We start from the raw sequence: 19,442 nt of genomic DNA, 5'->3' as shown, positions 1-19,442 counted from the left end.
CTATACCAATATCTATATTACCTACACTTGCAAGTAATCTTAGCTAATCTGTCTTATTTCTTAGACTCCTACTATTTGTATAGTAAACCTTAAGGGAGCTAGTCACTCGTTGCCCTCTACTGTCTCTTTGTTGATCAATTGAGTTGCCATTACTAGCAACTTTATTTTGAATATTGTCTTTTAAACATATCCCTGAGGTATCCCGGTAATAACTGCTGTTTTTAACCCTAATGCTGCAGCCTGATTGTTTCCCACAAACGCCCATGCCTCTATAATCTATCAGTTTTTATCAACAAATTTTGCTGAGAATAGGAATTTTGGAGGTCAAAACGCCGAGAAATCCTATGGAAAAGTGGATTTAGAGGAAAGCCATTAGATGTGGAGGTACTGGGGAGATAAATGGAAGACTGAGTTGTTGAATGCTGGAGGGGGAGAGCAGTGATTTCTTGAATTGGGCATGGATGTATAACGCCCTTCAGATAATGGTAGGAATTTTTTTTTGTATTGCTCTTTAGGGATATAGAAAAGACATAGGATAGGGTGGATAGGGGAGGAATGTGGCAGATGTCACAAATGTTTGCAATAAGATTTTACTTAAAACGGTAAAAAGCTATACGTGGAAAGTGAAGCGCAGGTTAAGGTATGTGGGGAGGGGGGTAAGATTTTTTTCCAGCAATAGTAATACGTAACCAAGGATGTATGATCTCATTATGGTTATTTAGCATTTAAAGAAGAGGTTGTAAAGTGAATGCTAGGGTGTTGGAGAGGTGTGTGATTAAAAGATAGTAACTCTGGTACAGAGTGGGAGTTATTTGCTCTTTTGCCGATGACAGTTCTTTGAAGAGATTCTGAAGGGAAATTGCAGAGGCTGGGAAACTAATTTGGAGGTTGTGTAAGAAAATTAGAGGAAAGAGAAAGGTAATGAGAGCATCAAATTATAGGCAGACTGGATATGAGATAGCTCTACAGTCGACATGGTCAGAGAGCTCCTCAAATCTGAGAATTGACTGCTTCAGTTAGGTAAAGGATTGGTACTCTTAGTCCAAATTCTGCCCATTCCTTGAAAAAGTTGCAGTCGGGTATCTTGAATTCTAATTTTTTTGTAATGTTGGATATTTTAGCATTTGCAGCACGAGCGATTTAGTCGGTATACTTGTCGGGATCCATTTATGAGATTGTGGTTTGTATTCGAAGAAAGTCAAAACACCAGACTGGCATGTTATTGAATGCTTGTGCATATAGTGAAGTAGTTTCCAGCCTTTTCACCACTAAGGACCCCCTTTTATTTAAATTTTCCCACGGACCCCAGGCTTTTGAAGTCTGTATACTCAACAAGCCGGTTTTATTAACTAGCAACAAACTCGTTTTCCCGGTTTCATCTCTCGATTAAAAGAAACTGAGTATGACGGTATTAAAAAAAAAAAAACTTGTTGAATGAGATTGTTGGTGCTACTTTGACATTTCCGAATTCCAGGTTCAGTGGCACAGTTTTAAGAGTAAATGAATCAGGTTTAAAAGAGCGTCTAAAAAATTAGACTATTCCTGCAGATTTGAAATCCGCTTTGAAATCGTGAAAGTTTCTTTGTCAGCCTTAATCGTGAGTAATTATATATTTTACACTGCAGCTTCTTGAAATTTTGAACTTGGTTCAGGGGACCCCCCCCCCCCAGTACCACCTTTGCGGACCCCCAGGGGTCCCCGGACCACAGGTTGTATCACACGTAAGTACTTCAGCCTGGACCAGAAATGGTTATAATTACTCTTGCATCTTTGTTTCGCAAGATTTTAATTTAAATCTTTTAAGATTTAATGAATAATATGAAAACACAATAAGAGGTAATTGTTGTTCAAAAAAATTGTGTAAATGAATTATGGAGCCCTGGTGCATACATTGGCAACCATTTACATTCTATTAACATGATGAGCAAACCACTGATGTATGTGCGTAGGTTTACCACGGAAGCTCCTAACGTTTGTAATGCAGTGCCACAGCCGAGGCTGACGTGTATTACATGCAAAAAATGTCCTGATATTATTGTATCTGACGATACGTATCGACTGCCAGTTGTCTAACACAGGGAACAATATCAGTGTGATCTATATTTGGTAGAGCGTTCGACTAGCAACTGAAAGGACCCGGGTTCAATTCTCGTTCAGTAAAATACATACATGAAAGTTTATATATATATATATATATATATATATATATATATATATATATATATATATATATATATATATATATATATATATATATATATATATATATATATATATATATATATATACAAAACAACCACTCTGAAAGAATAGAGAATCCAGTCAGACCAATTATTAGCTCCATAGGGTCAGTTTCATATAAATTATCCAAATGGCTTGTTGATATTTTGAGCCCTATTGTTGGCAAAATTTCTAACTTTAATGTTAAAAACAACATAGACTTGGTTGATAAATTAAGCTCCTTGACTGACTTAAATGATTTTAACATGGTTAGTTTTGATGTTACTTCCTTGTTTACGAAAGTTCCTGTTGATGATTTATTAAGTTTCTTATCTGAAGAACTCGTTAACTATGATTTACCATTGCCAGTTCCTACTATCATTAAACTTATTAAACTTTGCATTGTTGATGCAAAATTTGTATTTAATGATAAATTTTACACTCAGAAGTTTGGTATGGCAATGGGAAATCCTCTTTCACCTGTTCTTAGTAACCTATACATGGAATTTTTTGAAACAAGGTTACTTAACACAATCCTCCCTAATAGAGCTAAATGGTTCAGATATGTTGATGATATTTTGTGTCTTATGCCCAAAAATGTAGATATACACCATTTCCTTGGAAAATTAAATAGCTTAGCCCATTCAATAAACTTTACTGTTGAGTTTGAAGAAAATAACTCATTGCCTTTTCTAGATGTTTTAATTATTAAGGGTAATAATGAATTCAAATTTAAAATTTACAGAAAACCTACTAATAACTGTTCCTATGTCCACTATTATTCCTCGCATCAAGATAGTCAAACTGTCTGTTTTCTCATCAATGTTTCTGAGAGCTTTACGAATTTGTAGTCCTGAGTTCATAGATGAGGAAATATCCAAAATTTATGAAATAGGTAATGATTTAAAATACCCAAGAAATGTAATTGATAAATCTTTTAAAGTTGCTAGAAATACTTTTTACAATCCAAAAAGGGACAACCAGCCTTATTCAACTAAAAATATGTTGGTTCTCCCTTACCATGAAAACTTGGTTGATATGCCTTCTCTTCTTAAGACTTTTAATATTAAAGTTGTATTCAAAAATCTTGATACAGTAAAAAAAACTTTTGATAAAGAATTCCCCCCAAAATGCTGATGGATGTGTCTATAAGATTCCTTGTAAAATTTGCGATAAAGTTTATTACGGTCAAACTGGTAAAAATCTCGAACTAAGATTAAAACAACATAAATATAGCATTAGAACTGGACAAGATTCCAATGCTCTATTTATTCATGTAAGAGATTTTAACCATCCAATTGATTTTCAAAAAGTTGAGAAAGTAGTATCAAGCAAGTCCATGGTCGACAGGAATATAATTGAATCTTGTTTCATAAAAAGCAGTTTTGACAATAATATGAATATTTCCTTTGGTTTATATAAATTAGATCCATTTATAATTAATAGAATTTGGGAAGAATTTAATAATACACTGGACAAATAATCTTTAAAATTTCTTATTTCTTGGGTAGAATAGTTTGTGGGGTGAGTTGTGCCAAGGACCTATCCAAGTTGGGTCGGCGCGCGTCAGGTGTTTAAACCGTTGTGGGATCTGATAGAGGTGCCGGCCAGACCCCTTATATAGCTTCCTTGGATGCTTTACTTTCATAGTTCCTTGATAATGTGAGTAGTCACGAAAGCGCTTGGAATTTCTCTATTCTTTCAGAGTGGTTGTTTTGCATATTCTGAAATCACCTGTTTACTGTGATCTTATTGCATATAATATATATATGTATATATGTATATATATTAAAATTTTTGTGTGTATAAAGTATCCCCAGTTCGTATAATAAATGGATACCTGTATGTGGGAAGCATCATGGTTAGGGCAAGATGTATAGACGGCCCAAATCGTCTTAAACCTCCTGTTACTTTGTAAATATCTGGTGGTCTTTTGGGTATATCAGAAAAGGCTTTCGTAGCATACAGATAGACGCCAGCTATCCGACGTAGATATTTACACGTTGTAGAGCTTAAATTTAACACTGGCTTCTTTTCTGGTTAGGTTTCGATAACAATATTTTGTCCGCAGAGAGAGATGAACCATTAAAGATGGATATTAAGGCCTTTTCTCAATGCACAAAATACTTCACATCTCTGAAAGATGTGCTAGCCAGGGGAAAGGGGAGGGGGAACACTCGTACAATCCCTCCCTGGAGATACTTCCTGAGTTATTGACCAGGACATTTAAATTTAATTCAAACCATACATCTAATTTCGGGACAACTCCCTTTACATGTGAAAATTTCCCCGTTTAATGAAATTCTAAGATGATTAATACTAGAAATTAATCAGGGTAAACTCATTCGGCTGATAGGCCTATGGCACCCCCGGATTTGTTGATATCAATAAGAGGGTGGTAGTACTGATCTCAAACCATTGCAGTCCAGCAGCGGGTTTATTTTCGCTAAAAGGAACAAAATATTGCCTGAATGAAGCAAGGGACACTTTCTTGTATTTTATATATAACGGGAAAATGTTCATATCGTCAACCAGGGACATCATCTTTCAACTTATGACTGGGATAAACACACTTTATAGATTATCTTAAATATTACCACCCTACTTGCGCATATTATGAAATTTATAAATTTTGGCCTGAAAAATATATATTATTCATGACCGTATAAATTTAAAATGGCATAAAGTAGGTCCAATTTACAGGTGTGGAAACCTCTAAAGCACATTCCACTAATAGGGACTCAGAAATTTTAATAAGTATTTTAAATGAAATTAAATGGCGTTTCCCTTGGCGTATTTGTGTTGTAGGAAGGAGCGTGGTCTGACCAGGCGCAGTCTATATACACTAAATGCACAAACGGGAGAGAAAGCTCAGCTGGTTAAAAAAAAGTACAGTACAGCTGACATATTAGGTTTCGTAATCTTTTGTTTTATGTTAATGATCTTGAGCAAGTTCTTTACACTACACCCTTTTTACCTACCAGGTACTTAACCCAAAATCTTTACTGTCAGGTTTAAAATTTAGTTAGTTTTAAAATCATGAACTTTACAAGGCAATATCTTGAATGTAATGCGGTAACTATCTTGTACTTAATTAAGATTTATTACTTTTGTTAATTGAGTTTTAGCAACTTTATAGGTGACCAGTCTGGCAACACTGGCCGAGCAGCACCAGTAAATGTTTTAAGTGCAGGTGTATCGCTCTTGGTGCGAGAATGGTTCGCCAAGGATATCTCTATGGGGGTGGGTGCGTATCCTGCCCCACCCAACCTCTTGCCTCATCCTTAATTATGCTGGCCTTCCTCTACTACCCACCACACCCATCCTCCTGTACCTGCAGATTTTTTAATGACCCGCTTCTGTTTTTTTTTTTTTCCTTTTCTCCCACTCTAGGGATGTGATTTCTTGTATAGTTAACATTCGTGTACCTATTATTGTAAGCTGCTCCTCTTCATTTAATGTTCATGTAAATAACTCACTTTATTCCTACTGTGTATCCTTTTACTGTAATTGATTTTCACAGTTGTTACTTAGCCGCTTTATTTTTATGGTTATTATGACTGATTTCTACTGTAAGTTACCGCTAAGCTTTAAATAAGCTATTACGAGGACCCCAGTGGAAATAAGTAGGTTTGACTTCGGGGTTATCTTGGGCAATTTACAAAAGTACTGTTACTATACATAGTAACGTATAACACCTGCACTGGCCTAGACTCGAACCCTCTAACTTTAGCACTGTACCCTTGTAGCCTGTCAAAATTTGAGACTCCCTAAACCACAACCACCAGTGTCACATTCATCTAGTGCCAAGTAACACTGGACATGTCGCTCCACAGCCACGTATGTCCACATCAGGAGTGACGTGTCCAGTGCTACTAGGCACCTGATGTGACATTGGTGGTTTAGGGCGTCTCGAATTTTGACAGGCTACGAGGGTGGCGTGTTAAACTTCGAGGGTTCGAGTCTTGGTCAGTGCAGTTATTTGCTTAAAATCACTTGTTCGTGGATGTATTAATAATAGTAACGTATGTGTACCTGTGCCTAAGTAAAATTGCCGCTCCTCTCTTCTATGCCTGCCACTTATTGTGGGTAGGCTTCCTGTCCGTCCCCACCACGTACTGGCTGTTCTCGTCCCCCCCTTGCTATGGGTGAGGCAGGTGTGGCCACATCTTGGTCCCTTGACAAGGCCACCAACACTAACATCCGTTGTGTGACTCTCCACTTGTATTCCGTTCCCTTCGAAGAGAGAAGGGGGAAGGATGGGGGGGATGCTGACGAAGGGCTCTAAAGAACTTTTTGCGATGATTTAATGCTACCCACTATTTTGCATAATTTATATAGCTCCCTGGGAGCTGTAGCATCACGATGGCTTTAGCGTTTTCTAATAACTATAATTATAACATGTTCCTATCTAGTACACTTCTGTGCCCGATGACGTAAAATACCTTTGGGGAACTGACAGGGTGGACATGGGTAATATTTCTGGGGAGTACTAAATCCCCAAAGTTTTTCAGCACAGGTGGTGGAGGCTTGACCCTCCGTAGCAAGACGCGAGACATGGTCATGATGTATATATGGAAGCTGAACACTAACTAGTAAACAGACGTTAGAAAGCGCCTAGTCTAATTGTTCAATTCATTTAGTGAATTCATTTAGTGAATATTGCTGCACTCTAACAGCACCTTTCAAGGCAGGTGAAATTGCCGACCTAGAAAATGTACAGAGAACTTTCACGGCGCGCATAACAGAGATAAAACACCTCAATTACTGGGAGCGCTTGAGGTTTCTAAACCTGTATTCCCTGGAACGCAGGAGGGAGAGATACATGATTATATACACCTGGAAAATCCTAGAGGGACTAGTACCGAACTTGCACACGAAAATCACTCACTACGAAAGCAAAAGACTTGGCAGACGATGCACCATCCCCCCAATGAAAAGCAGGGGTGTCACTAGCACGTTAAGAGACCATACAATAAGTGTCAGGGGCCCGAGACTGTTCAACTGCCTCCCAGCACACATAAGGGGGATTACCAACAGACCCCTGGCAGTCTTCAAGCTGGCACTGGACAAGCACCTAAAGTCAGTTCCTGATCAGCCGGGCTGTGGCTCGTACGTTGGTTTGCGTGCAGCCAGCAGCAACAGCCTGGTTGATCATTCGCTGATCCACCAGGAGGCCTGGTCACAGACCGGGCCGCGGGGGCGTTGACCCCCGAAACTCTCTCCAGGTAAACTCCAGGTAAACTCCAGTGGAAGCTACATGGATTCAAAAATTGATAAAATTAGCTGATAGCTCACAAGAGGGTATATATACAAAAGATCTGTTTGCGGGCCAGACTAAAAGATCATCCAGGTATACTTGAACTAGCCTGTGGCTTAGCGCTTCTTTTTTATTATAATAATAATGAACTAGCCTGTGTGAGGGCGAAGACGTGTTAAAGTTCTAAATTGATCAGATACCTCGCAGTATTAGAAATTGCTATTTATGTAATATGAGTGGCCCACCGGCCTGTAGTTGGTCCATCCTGGGTCGGAACTTTTTTTTTCATTCACGTGTGGAATGTTGTGTGCAGAGGTATAGACCCAGTTGCATGTATGCTACTGGTAGCCGCTAGCATTGTACACAGTATTAATGCAGTATTTATAGTGACCAAAGATATAAAAGTAGAATGAATTTATTGAAAAAAAAATCAGTGCAGTGACTCCTAAGTTGCCACCACTGAGAATGTGGTCGGACTGGATAATTAGTGTGTGCTACGCTTGACTTCTGCATTCACACAGGCGAGTAGCTCGTAGGAAACACTAGGAGCTAGTTTTACCCTCGCACAACTTCGAGTATTTTCCGCTCTCCCCTCTTAGTGTCTGTTGCTGCCAGGGTCTTGATGAAAGGCTCTTGATTCCAAGGCATAGCCACCATCCCCTTGTATCGCTTCACCCCCCCCCCCCGCCAAGCTTTGTAACCTTATTAACCGGAGAGGGGGGGGGGTTCTGCCTAGGAATATAGAAAGCTTCTCTGGGAGGGATGCCACTCGCCCCACAGGATGCTTTCCTGTCTAAGAACCCACCATTTTTCGGAAGAAATAATCCCCCCCCCCATTTTGTCTAAATTTGCTCACTCTCCTGGGCGATGACATGGATATGTACTGCGGAGTCATTATACGAGTCAAGAGCCTTCAATGATGACATAGAATCAGTAATGATGATAGTCAAGCTCAGTGTCATAGGTTAGCTTTAGCGCCATTAGGATTGCAAACAATTCAGTTTGCAGTGTAGACGCCCAGTTGTTAATTCTTATGCCTAACTCAACAAATTTATTATCGTTCTTAACTAGGGAGGTGGCAACAAGAGCAGATGCAGCCCTGCCAGAAGACTCCTGTTTAGATCCATCAGTGTGTATAACTTGTGATAACTTATTACTACCGGCTAGGTGAGAAATTTCTTCTTTAGCAGTTGCTATAACAAGAGATTTAAGGAAGGGATTACTAGCAATGAGCTTCTTGGGAGGGACTTGTAGGTATGTGATATTAAATGAACACATCTTCCATGGAGGGGTGAAATGCTCTTGTTGCCTACAGTGATACAGTTCATGTAGGTTATAAAGCTTAATGCAATTGCACGTTTTCACAATCCATTTAGATCTGTGTGCATTTACCTCTAGACACTTGGTAAGATTCACTGTGACAGTGTCTGGTTCGTTTCTCAACATTCTAATACCGAGTACAGTGTTAATTTCAACAATCCTATCACTGATACTAGAAATACCAAGCTCCTTCCTCATGTTAAGAACTTTTGTAGATCTGGGACAGCCAAGAATAATCCTGAGAGCTTCATTTTGCATTAACTCCAAGGGTCGGAGAGAACTTTCTCTAGCTAATATCAACATGGGAGCAGCATAGTCAATTAAGGACCTAACATAGGCTATGTACATCATTCTCACGATTCTCACATTAGCACCTTAGTTGGGATTGAAGCCAGCAACAGCTTTGAGAGCATTTAGCCTAGCTTTGCATTTCTTGTTTAGTTGTGGTATAGTGGATTTGTTAAAGGGTACATCTACACCAAGATATCTGCAAGTTTTAACGTAGCTAATGATTTCACCCTGCAAATAGATGGGTGGGGGATGTCGTTTGCTTGTTAATCTTTGTTTTAGAGGAAGATATTGTGAGGCCTAGTCGATTACAAATTGCTTGAACTTCATTAAGAATGGTATTCATCTTCTTATGCCCTGTTGTATGGATCATGATATCATCAGCATAACTTATAGCTATGTTTAGGTGAGGCAGGTAGAGCATTTAGGAGAGCATTAATCAGAATATTAAATAGCATGGGACTAAGAACTCCTCCCTGCGGTGTACCTAAAGACATTTCTTCAGAATCACTTCTGAAGCCTTGGTAAAGGACAGAGGATACTCTTTGACAGGTATCCTATTATCCAGCAGAGTAAGCTACCACCAATATTCATTTTGGCTAGTTCATGTAGTATAACGGTTCTGTTCGCAATATCAAATGCAGATTTTAGATAAAGAAAAGTGGTAAAACTAGTAGGTGTGTGCAGTGAGAAAGGTGGAAATACAGTTCTGCACACTTTTTACCTTTCATGAACCCATAGAGGTAGGGGGAAAGTTGGTCTGATTCTGTAGTACAGTCATTGATAGTGTAAATTTGATGAAGTTCTTGAATATTTTTAAAGCGGTGAATAATAAAGGTTCTAGTGTTTCGTAAATCGAATAAATAAGAAAAATAATCAGTGTATGGGATAGGCAGTCTTGAGGTGATAATTACTGAAGTTATGCCAGCTCTTTTGGATCCAAATCCGTTCCTGTAGCTGATGAACCTAAGGGACTTTATCTCCATTCTCCTACTAAACCCTCCCATTAAGGGTGACAGAATTTATGTATGTAACCTATCGGTGTGATGGTAGATATCAGGGGAAACTGCTGAATTTTGTTCCCACTATGTAACTTGTAGAATAAGGTGTTAGCACATTGATGTATACAATTTTGCTAAATAATAAAATAAGTCCATCCTCCTACCTTGGTGTGGATATATATATAGAATACTGTCAGGGACAAGAACCTGTAACTTGTGTAGGCTTTCCTAGCAAAAAGTAAGATTGCCCATGGTCACCCACCCAATTTCTTGCTGTACCTAACGGTTTAATCCACTGGGTGTGATTGTGTTCGAAGAGGAGGGAACGATGTCGTCGACGCTGACGTCTTGCAGATAGTAGAGGAAAGATTCTGCACAACTACCGTGCTCTTCACACCAACTCTGAGGCTGAGGGACTGATTACCTCATCTTTTGTATATAGTTCTGCAGTCTTCAAATTTATCCTAGAATTTGTATTGATAAAGCCACTGGATGGCGAAACTTCTACATTAGATACCCAAATGTTGCACATGTCTAATTTTCAAGTGCTATACTGTATAATACTGTTACTGTCAGTATTGCTCGCTAGAAGTCTAGTAAATTTAATTTCTTGGTAAGTTCTTGCATAAATATTCTTTTGATATCAGTAATGCAGTGACTTTTTCGGAGAGAAGGTACAGTTGCTCTTAGCAACACATGCACTGACTTTCCTTACCTTTACCTTTGATATACCTTTGAAGAGTTTAGAGTTTACTCTCGGAGCCCGGCCATGGGCCAGGCTCGTCTGGGGCTTGCCTGGTCAACCAGGCTGTTGCTGCTGGAGGCCCACTGTCCCACTCACATACCCATCACAACCTGGTTGATCTGGTACCTGGTGAAGATAGTTGTCCAGTTTCCTCTTGGGGACTTTTACACTTGTTCCAGCCGTGTTTCTGATATCTTGTGGTAAAATGTTGAATAGTCTGGGACCCCGGATGTTGATTCAGTGTTCCCTTTTTGTCCCCACCACCCCTGCTCCTCAGAGTTTATTCTGCACTTTCTCCCATATCTCACTGCGGTATGTAGTTATGGCAGTGTGCGGATTTGGGACCAGGCCCTAGAGTACTGTCCAGGTATATACATATTATGTATTTCTCTCCTCCGCTGCAATAAGTAAATGTTCAAGACTTGAAGGTGTTCCCAGTAATTTAGATGATTTACTGGCTCAGTGAGCCTTAAACGATCTCTGTATTTGTTCCAGCTCTTTCTCCTGCTTTGAACGAGGCCGTCAGCACTGAGCAATATTCTAAATGAGGGAGCACAAGAGATTTGAGGTGTCACCGTCGGCAATATTTCCCTTCTTTGGAAAGTTCTCAATACCCAACCAGTCATCTTCCAGGCTGTCGTGATTTTTGTCTTAGTTTTTAAAAGAAAGGTCAGCTGACACAATTATTCCCAGGCCTTTCACGTGTTCCTTTCGTTCTATTTGGTGACCCTCGCGATAAATGACATGCCCATGCACTCTGCCCCAGGGCCAGACTCATGGAACTCGTGTTCATTAAGAACTGCAAGAAGCCCCTATCACTAGCCTTTTTCCATCCTATGGAGAGGGAGCATGGATACGGGGGTCGTCCCACAGTTACTAAAAACAACAGACATAGCCCCACTCCACAAAGGGGGCAGTAAAGCAACAGCAAAGAACTACAGACCGATAGCACTAACATCCCATATCATAAAAATCTTTGAAAGGGTCCTAAGAAGCAAGATCACCACCCATCTAGAAACCCATCAATTACACAACCCAGGGCAACATGGGTTTAGAACAGGTCGCTCCTGTCTCAACTATTGGATCACTACAAGGTCCTAGATGCACTAGAAGACAAAAAGAATGCAGATGTAATATATACAGACTTTGCAAAAGCCTTCGACAAGTGTGACCATGGCGTAATAGCGCACAAAATGCGTGCTAAAGGAATAACGGGAAAAGTCGGTCGATGGGTCTATAATTTCCTCACTAACAGAACACAGAGTAGTAGTCAGCGGAGTAAAGTCCGAGGCAGCTACGGTGAAAAGCTCTGTTCCACAAGGCACAGTACTCACTCTCATCTTGTTTCTCATCCTCATATCTGACATAGACAAGGATGTCAGCCACAGCACCGTGTCTTTCTTTTCAGATGACACCCGAATCTGCATGAGTGTCTTCCATTGCAGACACTGCAAGGCTCCAGGCGGACATCAACCAAATCTTTCAGTGGGCTGCAGAAAACAATATGAATTTCAACGATGAGAAATTTCAATTATTCAGATATGGTAAACACGAGGAAATTAAATCTTCATCGGAGTACAAAACAAATTCTGGCCACAAAATAGAGCGAAACACCAACGTCAAAGACCTGGGAGTGATCATGTCGGAGGATCTCACCTTCAAGGACCATAACATTGTATCAATCGCATCTGCTAGAAAAATGACAGGATGGATAATGAGAACCTTCAAAACTAGGAGGCCAAGCCCATGATGACACTCTTCAGGTCACTTGTTCTATCTAGGCTGGAATATTGCTGCACACTAACAGCACCTTTCAAGGCAGGTGAAATTGCTGACTTAGAAAATGTACAGAGAACCTTCACGGCGCGCATAACGGAGATAAAACACCTCAATTACTGGGAGCGCTTGAGGTTCCTAAACCTGTATTCCCTGGAACGCAGGCAGGAGAGATACATGATTATATACACCTGGAAAATCCTAGAGGGACTAGTACCGAACTTGCACACGAAAATCACTCACTACGAAAGCAGAAGACTTGGCAGACGATGCAACTTCCCCCCAATGAAAAACAGGGGTGTCACTAGCACGTTAAGAGACCATACAATAAGTGTCAGGGGCCCGAGACTGTTCAACTGCCTCCCAGCATACATAAGGGGGATTACCAACAGACCCCTGGCAGTCTTCAAGCTGGCACTGGACAAGCACCTAAAGTCTGTTCCTGACCAGCCGGGCTGTGGCTCGTACGTTGGTTTGCGTGCATCCAGCAGTAACAGCCTGGTTGATCAGGCTCTGATCCACCAGGAGGCCTGGTTACAGACCGGGCCGCGGGGGCGTTGACCCCCGGAACTCTCTCCAGGTAAACTCCAGTGTTCGTTTTTTTTTCATTCTTTCCATACCTAAGCAGCTGGAACTTATCACCAGTGAACGTCATGTTCTCCACTGGAAAACTCTGCTTGTCCTCTACCGTAGTGAATTTCATGCTCATTTGTGTCATCTGCAAATGATACAGAAGTGTGACGGGTGTTTTTATCTGTCTGATGTTCATGTTACAGGTGTCTGGCGTCGGAGGCCGTGTGAAGATAGAGGTATACTTCGAGTCTCTCTGTCCCGACTCTGTACACTTCTTCACCCACCAGCTGTATCCGACGTGGCTGGACTTGCGGGATATCATGGATCTAGTGTTTGTGCCCTTTGGTAAGGCCAGGGTGAGTGTTATTGCTGATGCTATTTGAAAACTGGTTATATTATATCTATATATATTATATATAATATATATATTTTATTTATTTTTGGGGGAGGGGGGAATACATTATGAATGTTAAAATAGGTCACCTTTGTGCTACCGCCCACAGGATGGGTATGGGGTGCATAATAAACATACTAAACTTAAACTTTGTACCTAGTTGTTGCTTTGTGAATGTACGTCTCCGGCACCACAGCCAGATAACTCCACTTATCTCCCGTGGAGTTCATAAGTTCGAACCTACAGTTAAAATTTTAATACAGTAAAGCATATTTTAAATGACTTATTGATTTTTATTTGGATATAATTTTAAATATCAATGATGTCAGCCACAGCACCGTGTCTTCCTTTGCAGATGACACCCGAATCTGCATGACAGTGTCTTCCATTGCAGACACTGCAAAGCTCCAGGCAGACATCAACCAAATCTTTCAGTGGGCTGCAGAAAACAATATGAAGTTCAACGATGAGAAATTTCAATTACTCAGATATGGTAAACATGAGGAAATTAAATCTTCATCAGAGTACAAAACAAATTCTGGCCACAAAATAGAGCGAAACACCAACGTCAAAGACCTGGGAGTGATCATGTCGGAGGATCTCACCTTCAAGGACCATAACACTGTATCAATCGCATCTGCTAGAAAAATGACAGGATGGATAATGAGAACCTTCAAAACTAGGGAGGCCAAGCCCATGATGACACTCTTCAGGTCACTTGTTCTATCTAGGCTGGAATATTGCTGCACACTAACAGCACCTTTCAAGGCAGGTGAAATTGCCGACCTAGAAAATGTACAGAGAACTTTCACGGCGCGCATAACGGAGATAAAACACCTCAATTATTGGGAGCGCTTGAGGTTCCTAAACCTGTATTCCCTGGAACGCAGGAGGGAGAGATACATGATTATATACACCTGGAAAATCCTAGAGGGACTAGTACCGAACTTGCACACGAAAATCACCCACTACGAAAGCAAAAGACTTGGCAGACGATGCACCATCCCCCCAATGAAAAGCAGGGGTGTCACTAGCACGTTAAGAGACCATACAATAAGTGTCAGGGGCCCGAGACTGTTCAACTGCCTCCCAGCACACATAAGGGGGATTACCAACAGACCCCTGGCAGTCTTCAAGCTGGCACTGGACAAGCACCTAAAGTCAGTTCCGGATCAGCCGGGCTGTGGCTCGTATGTTGGTTTGCGTGCAGCCAGCAGCAACAGCCTGGTTGATCAGGCTCTGATCCACCAGGAGGCCTGGTCTCAGACCGGGCCGCGGGGGCGTTGACCCCCGGAACTCTCTCCAGGTAAACTCCAGATAATGTTAAGTATATAAGAGGAAATATAATTATTTTAATTTCAATATACATTTGAGCAAAAATAAATCTTAGACTTCAAATTTTCACCATTGGTGGACATTACTAAAACTTGACGCTCACTTCTACTAGAGTGCAGTAGACAAGTGTAGTAGTAAAAGCAGTAGCAGCAGCAACAACAACCACAAGAATTATTTTTTCTTTCTTCCCCAATGCTCGGGCTTAATGCCCTAAGCTGGGATGTGACTCTAAAAGGATCCTGACATAGTCTGCTGCTATGCAGCTGCCACCCCCTTCGAGCTTGGTGTGAGCAGGATTTGTGGCAACCCAAGGTGCCTAGCTTCCCCCTCCGAGCCTCGTGGAGGCGGGGAATGGGTCTAGCCCTGGGGACAGCTGGTCCCATAAGACGAGAGGTACCTGTACCTCCTCCCATGGCAGACATTGGTAAGAGACATTCCCCCTACAGGGAGCCAAGGCCGGACCGGGCGATTATACTAAATCTACAACAGAACATGAACATCACTTCTAGTGTAAATTTCAGTTTGCCAACTTTATTAAATAGTTTCCCCTTGTGGTTACTAGAGAATCTCTTCTGTTTAAAATGTTTGTATTGATTTTGGTGTCTAGTACCAATTTGCCAGTTTTTAAAGCAGTTTTAGCAAATTGGATGTTTCTTTACAATTCTATAAGACATTACTTTTTTTGAGAATTTGAAATAGTTTCTCTCATTTATACATTTATATTCTAAGTAGGTTGGTAGACAGCAACCGCCCGGGGAGGTACTACAGTCCTGCAAAGAGTGTAAAACGAAAGCCTGTAATTTTACATTATGGTAGGATTGCTGGTGTCTTTTTTTTCTCATAAATGTGCAAGATTTCAGGTACGTTTTGTTAATTAGGTCACCCAACACATGCATATACAAGCATATATACACACAAAGGGTTTTCTTCTAGTTCTTGTTTATTTCCTCTTATCTCCATGGGGAAGTGGAACAGAATTCTTCCTCTGTGAGCCATGCATGTCGTGGGAGGCGACTACAATGCTGGGAACAAGGGGCTAATAACCCCCTTCTCCTGTATACATTTTTCTTTTTAAGTCACCCTGCCTTTCATTTGAAAAATAATTTTTTCTTCTACGGCCTTCTGAAATTTGAAGATACTTTATTTTCAGTAAATTGATCAGAGATAATAAAAAAATCCTCTTCAGTTTAGCTTAAAATCTGTTTCTTAATGAAAGGTTTTGATTTAGATTTTGCCTGTATGTCCTGATTTTAATTTTTAATGATTTGAGATGTTAATTTTCATACTTGTGAATGCCTATTCGAATCTTGTGCAGATATGTGACGGCATTACTTGTGCTGCACTCTGCAATATAAGGAATAACCTTTCTTGGCTCGTGCAGCGACCAAAATGAATCTAGTTTTTATTGCTAATAATGCTAAGTGACCTAAAAGGTCACAGCGCTTTAGGGCATGACACTGGTGTTTGAAAAACCGAATGCTAGTTTTGCGTATCTTTCCGGATCTCAATCTGTCTGCCTTACTTCCACTCAGCCAATAACGGGTGGTTGTATTACATAGTTGCAAGCTAATTTAGGTGTTCATCTAGGAAAGTGTATTTTATACCTGTGAACTCTTGAGTGACTATGCTATGAAAGTTGTCGGTAAATGTCAACTACTACTACTACTACTACTACAACTGACAAGTATTTTGTAGTTGAAAGTCGAGTGATCCTTGGTTTGTATTTGTTACAGGCGACACCGACAGGGACTGGAGACTACGAGTTTGAGTGTCAGCACGGTCCTGACGAGTGCTATGGCAACAAGGTGATGTCATGCGCCCAGGAGTCTCTTCCCATCCACACTCAGATGGAATTTTTCCACTGTATGATGAGCAAGCCATATCCTGCTTCTACTGGGGAACAGGTGAGTGAAGGTGAAAGACTGTATGGGCAGGTAAGGAATGTAATGGTGCAGACGGAGTCAGTTTAATATGCACACCATACCCATCCTGTGGGTGGTAGTCAAAAGATTACAGAGGTACATAATGGGTCCAGGGACTGGACCCCAAAGTTATGATAGCTGAACTAGTTACAAAGGTAATGAACTCCAGGTAGATCTGGTCACAATCATGGCAAGTTACAAAGGTAATGAACCATCTACGCTCTTATACATGGTTACAGTCATGAACAAATTGCAAAGTAATGAGTCACCGACACTTCCACACCCGGTCACAATTGTAATGAGTTATAAGTACAAATATTAAGTGGGTCATACACCAACATGCGCACGAACGCGTGTGTGCACGTACTCACCTAGTTGAGGTTGCGGGGGTAGAGTCCGAGCTCCTGGCCCCGCCTCTTCACTGATCGCTACGTGTGTGTGTGTACTCACCTAGTTGAGGTTGCAGGGGTCGAGTCCAAGATCCTGGCACGGTTTCAGGGAAGGAAAATCCTGTGTCACAAACCTACTAGAGTTTTATGACAAGGTGACAGAAGTAAGACAAGAGAGAGAGGGGTGGATCGACTGCATATTTTTGGACTGCAAGAAGGCCTTCGACACAGTTCCTCACAAGAGGTTACTGCAAAAGCTAGAGGATCAGGCACACATAACAGGAAAGGCACTGCAATGGATCAGAGAATACCTGTCAGGGAGGCAACAACGAGTCATGGTACGCGACGAGGTGTCAGAGTGGGCGCCTGTGACAAGCGGGGTTCCACAGGGGTCAGTCCTAGGACCTGTGCTGTTCTTGGTATATGTGAACGACATAACTGAAGGGATAGACTCAGAAGTGTCCTTGTTTGCAGATGATGTGAAGTTAATGAGAAGAATCGAATCGGACGAGGATCAGGCAGGACTACAAAGAGACCTGGACAGGCTACAAGCCTGGTCCAGCAACTGGCTCCTTGAATTTAACCCTGCCAAATGCAAAGTCATGAAGATTGGGGAAGGGCAAAGAAGACCGCAGACACAATATAGTTTAGATGGCCAAAGCGCTTCTTTTACTATTATAACTCATTGTTCTCAAACTGCGAGGTTGCGGTGCGCATCGAGGGAGTTCTGTGACTGCCCAGTTGATCTTCGCAGGTAATTTCTCACAGTAGTAATTCATAAAACAAGGATTAAAAAAATCGTAAGCTAAATGGGATATTTAAATGTTAGGAAATGTCACTGAAATGTTTTAGTAAGAGTGAATGAAAGAAAAACATATGACTTGTTTATTATAAAATTTAATCAGAGATACACACATGATCTTATACCAAGCTTGTGACCTTGTCAGAATATGCCTATGTGGAATATTTGTAGACTCATGATAGCATTTAGGGGCAACATGGTAATTATGTAACCACAGCTCAAGATAGCTCTAGACCTAATAGACATCTAGCCTGTAAGAGTAAAATATAACTCTATAAAATATGAAATAGTTACAAACATACTTCAAAAGGATCCCAGTATTATATAAATTGCAAGATTGAAAGACTTCCAAATGTTCAGTGGTAAGGGAAAACAGTAAGAGAATGGACTATAAAATGTACATGATTATTAGTATCCTTTTCTGAATCAGATGAAACAAGAAAATCAGCCAAAGGACAGTTACTCTGAGTTGCTTCAAACAGTCTAAGCAGTCAGTCCCGGAGGTAGCTCCCATCCATGAGAAAGATGTGAACTTTGTGTGTCATAATGGGACACATGCATAGTCACTCTTCAATTAGAGACATGATCTGGTGCTACAGGCCTTGAGTTAAGTGATGCATTCAGAAAGATGGTTTAGTTTAAGGAAGCCGTACACTGTACCATCTAAGGGAATGGTCGACTAAAGAACAGAGGTAACGTTTAATGGGTCCGGAACTGGTCTGAATAACACTGGGAGAGGCTTGGGGTCACGTCTCGCGGCCCAGTCAGACCACAAAGCTCAGATTGTGTAGCTATGAAAGATTCAATCAAACAGATGATAATAAGATATACTAGTGCCATTTTGAGTTCTATTTTGTATATACCTTATACTGGCTAAGGTTTGTGTATTATAAATAAATTGTTCTCATTTTGTGTGGCCTCATGCAGCAAACCAATGGATTGAGTAAAATTAATTGATAACATCTAAGAGTTTGTTTAATTAGTCATTTACAAGAATGAGCATCCTGCACATCTAGTTATGATTAGTCCATTGTGTATTTCATCCCAAATGATTAATACACATGTAAGGAATTATAAATCATTATTTAACTGATTGTTCAACATCACAATTTGTATTTGTTACTAGTAAATGGAGAAATAGAATTCTTAGGTAATTTTTTAACTTTAAATTCTCTGTAGGAAAATCTGCTGAAGATTCATCTTAGAATATTTTCAATACATCACAAGATAATCAATAATTTAGATCTTAAGAGTCAGATTCCAGATTAGTTATTTAGGAATGCCCAATTAGGTGTCATCATAGTTCTTTTATAAAAGTGTTATATTTTATATAAGTTTTATGACTACGATTTTTCAATGGGGCAAAGTAAACCAGAGTATTATATATCATGAGGAATGGAGGTAATTCTGGTTGATC

At 40.5% G+C, this 19,442-nt stretch overlaps 1 protein-coding gene across 1 annotated transcript in view; it reads left to right on the top strand.

Annotated features, from left to right (window-relative positions):
* LOC138851254 (GILT-like protein 1) overlaps positions 1 to 16,897 on the top strand; it is a 33,009-nt gene extending 16,112 nt beyond the window's left edge. Inside the window, exons 2-3 of the mRNA XM_070080181.1 lie at positions 13,387 to 13,539; positions 16,646 to 16,897. Of these exons, the coding sequence (XP_069936282.1) occupies positions 13,387 to 13,539; positions 16,646 to 16,882 (390 nt within the window). The 3' untranslated portion in view covers positions 16,883 to 16,897. The remainder of the gene's footprint in view (positions 1 to 13,386; positions 13,540 to 16,645) is intronic.
* Positions 16,898 to 19,442: the final 2,545 nt, after the last annotated feature.

Source organism: Cherax quadricarinatus, unplaced genomic scaffold, assembly GCF_038502225.1.
Source record: "Cherax quadricarinatus isolate ZL_2023a unplaced genomic scaffold, ASM3850222v1 Contig200, whole genome shotgun sequence".
NCBI lineage: Eukaryota > Metazoa > Arthropoda > Malacostraca > Decapoda > Parastacidae > Cherax > Cherax quadricarinatus.
This window is presented reverse-complemented; position numbering and strand designations above follow the sequence as displayed.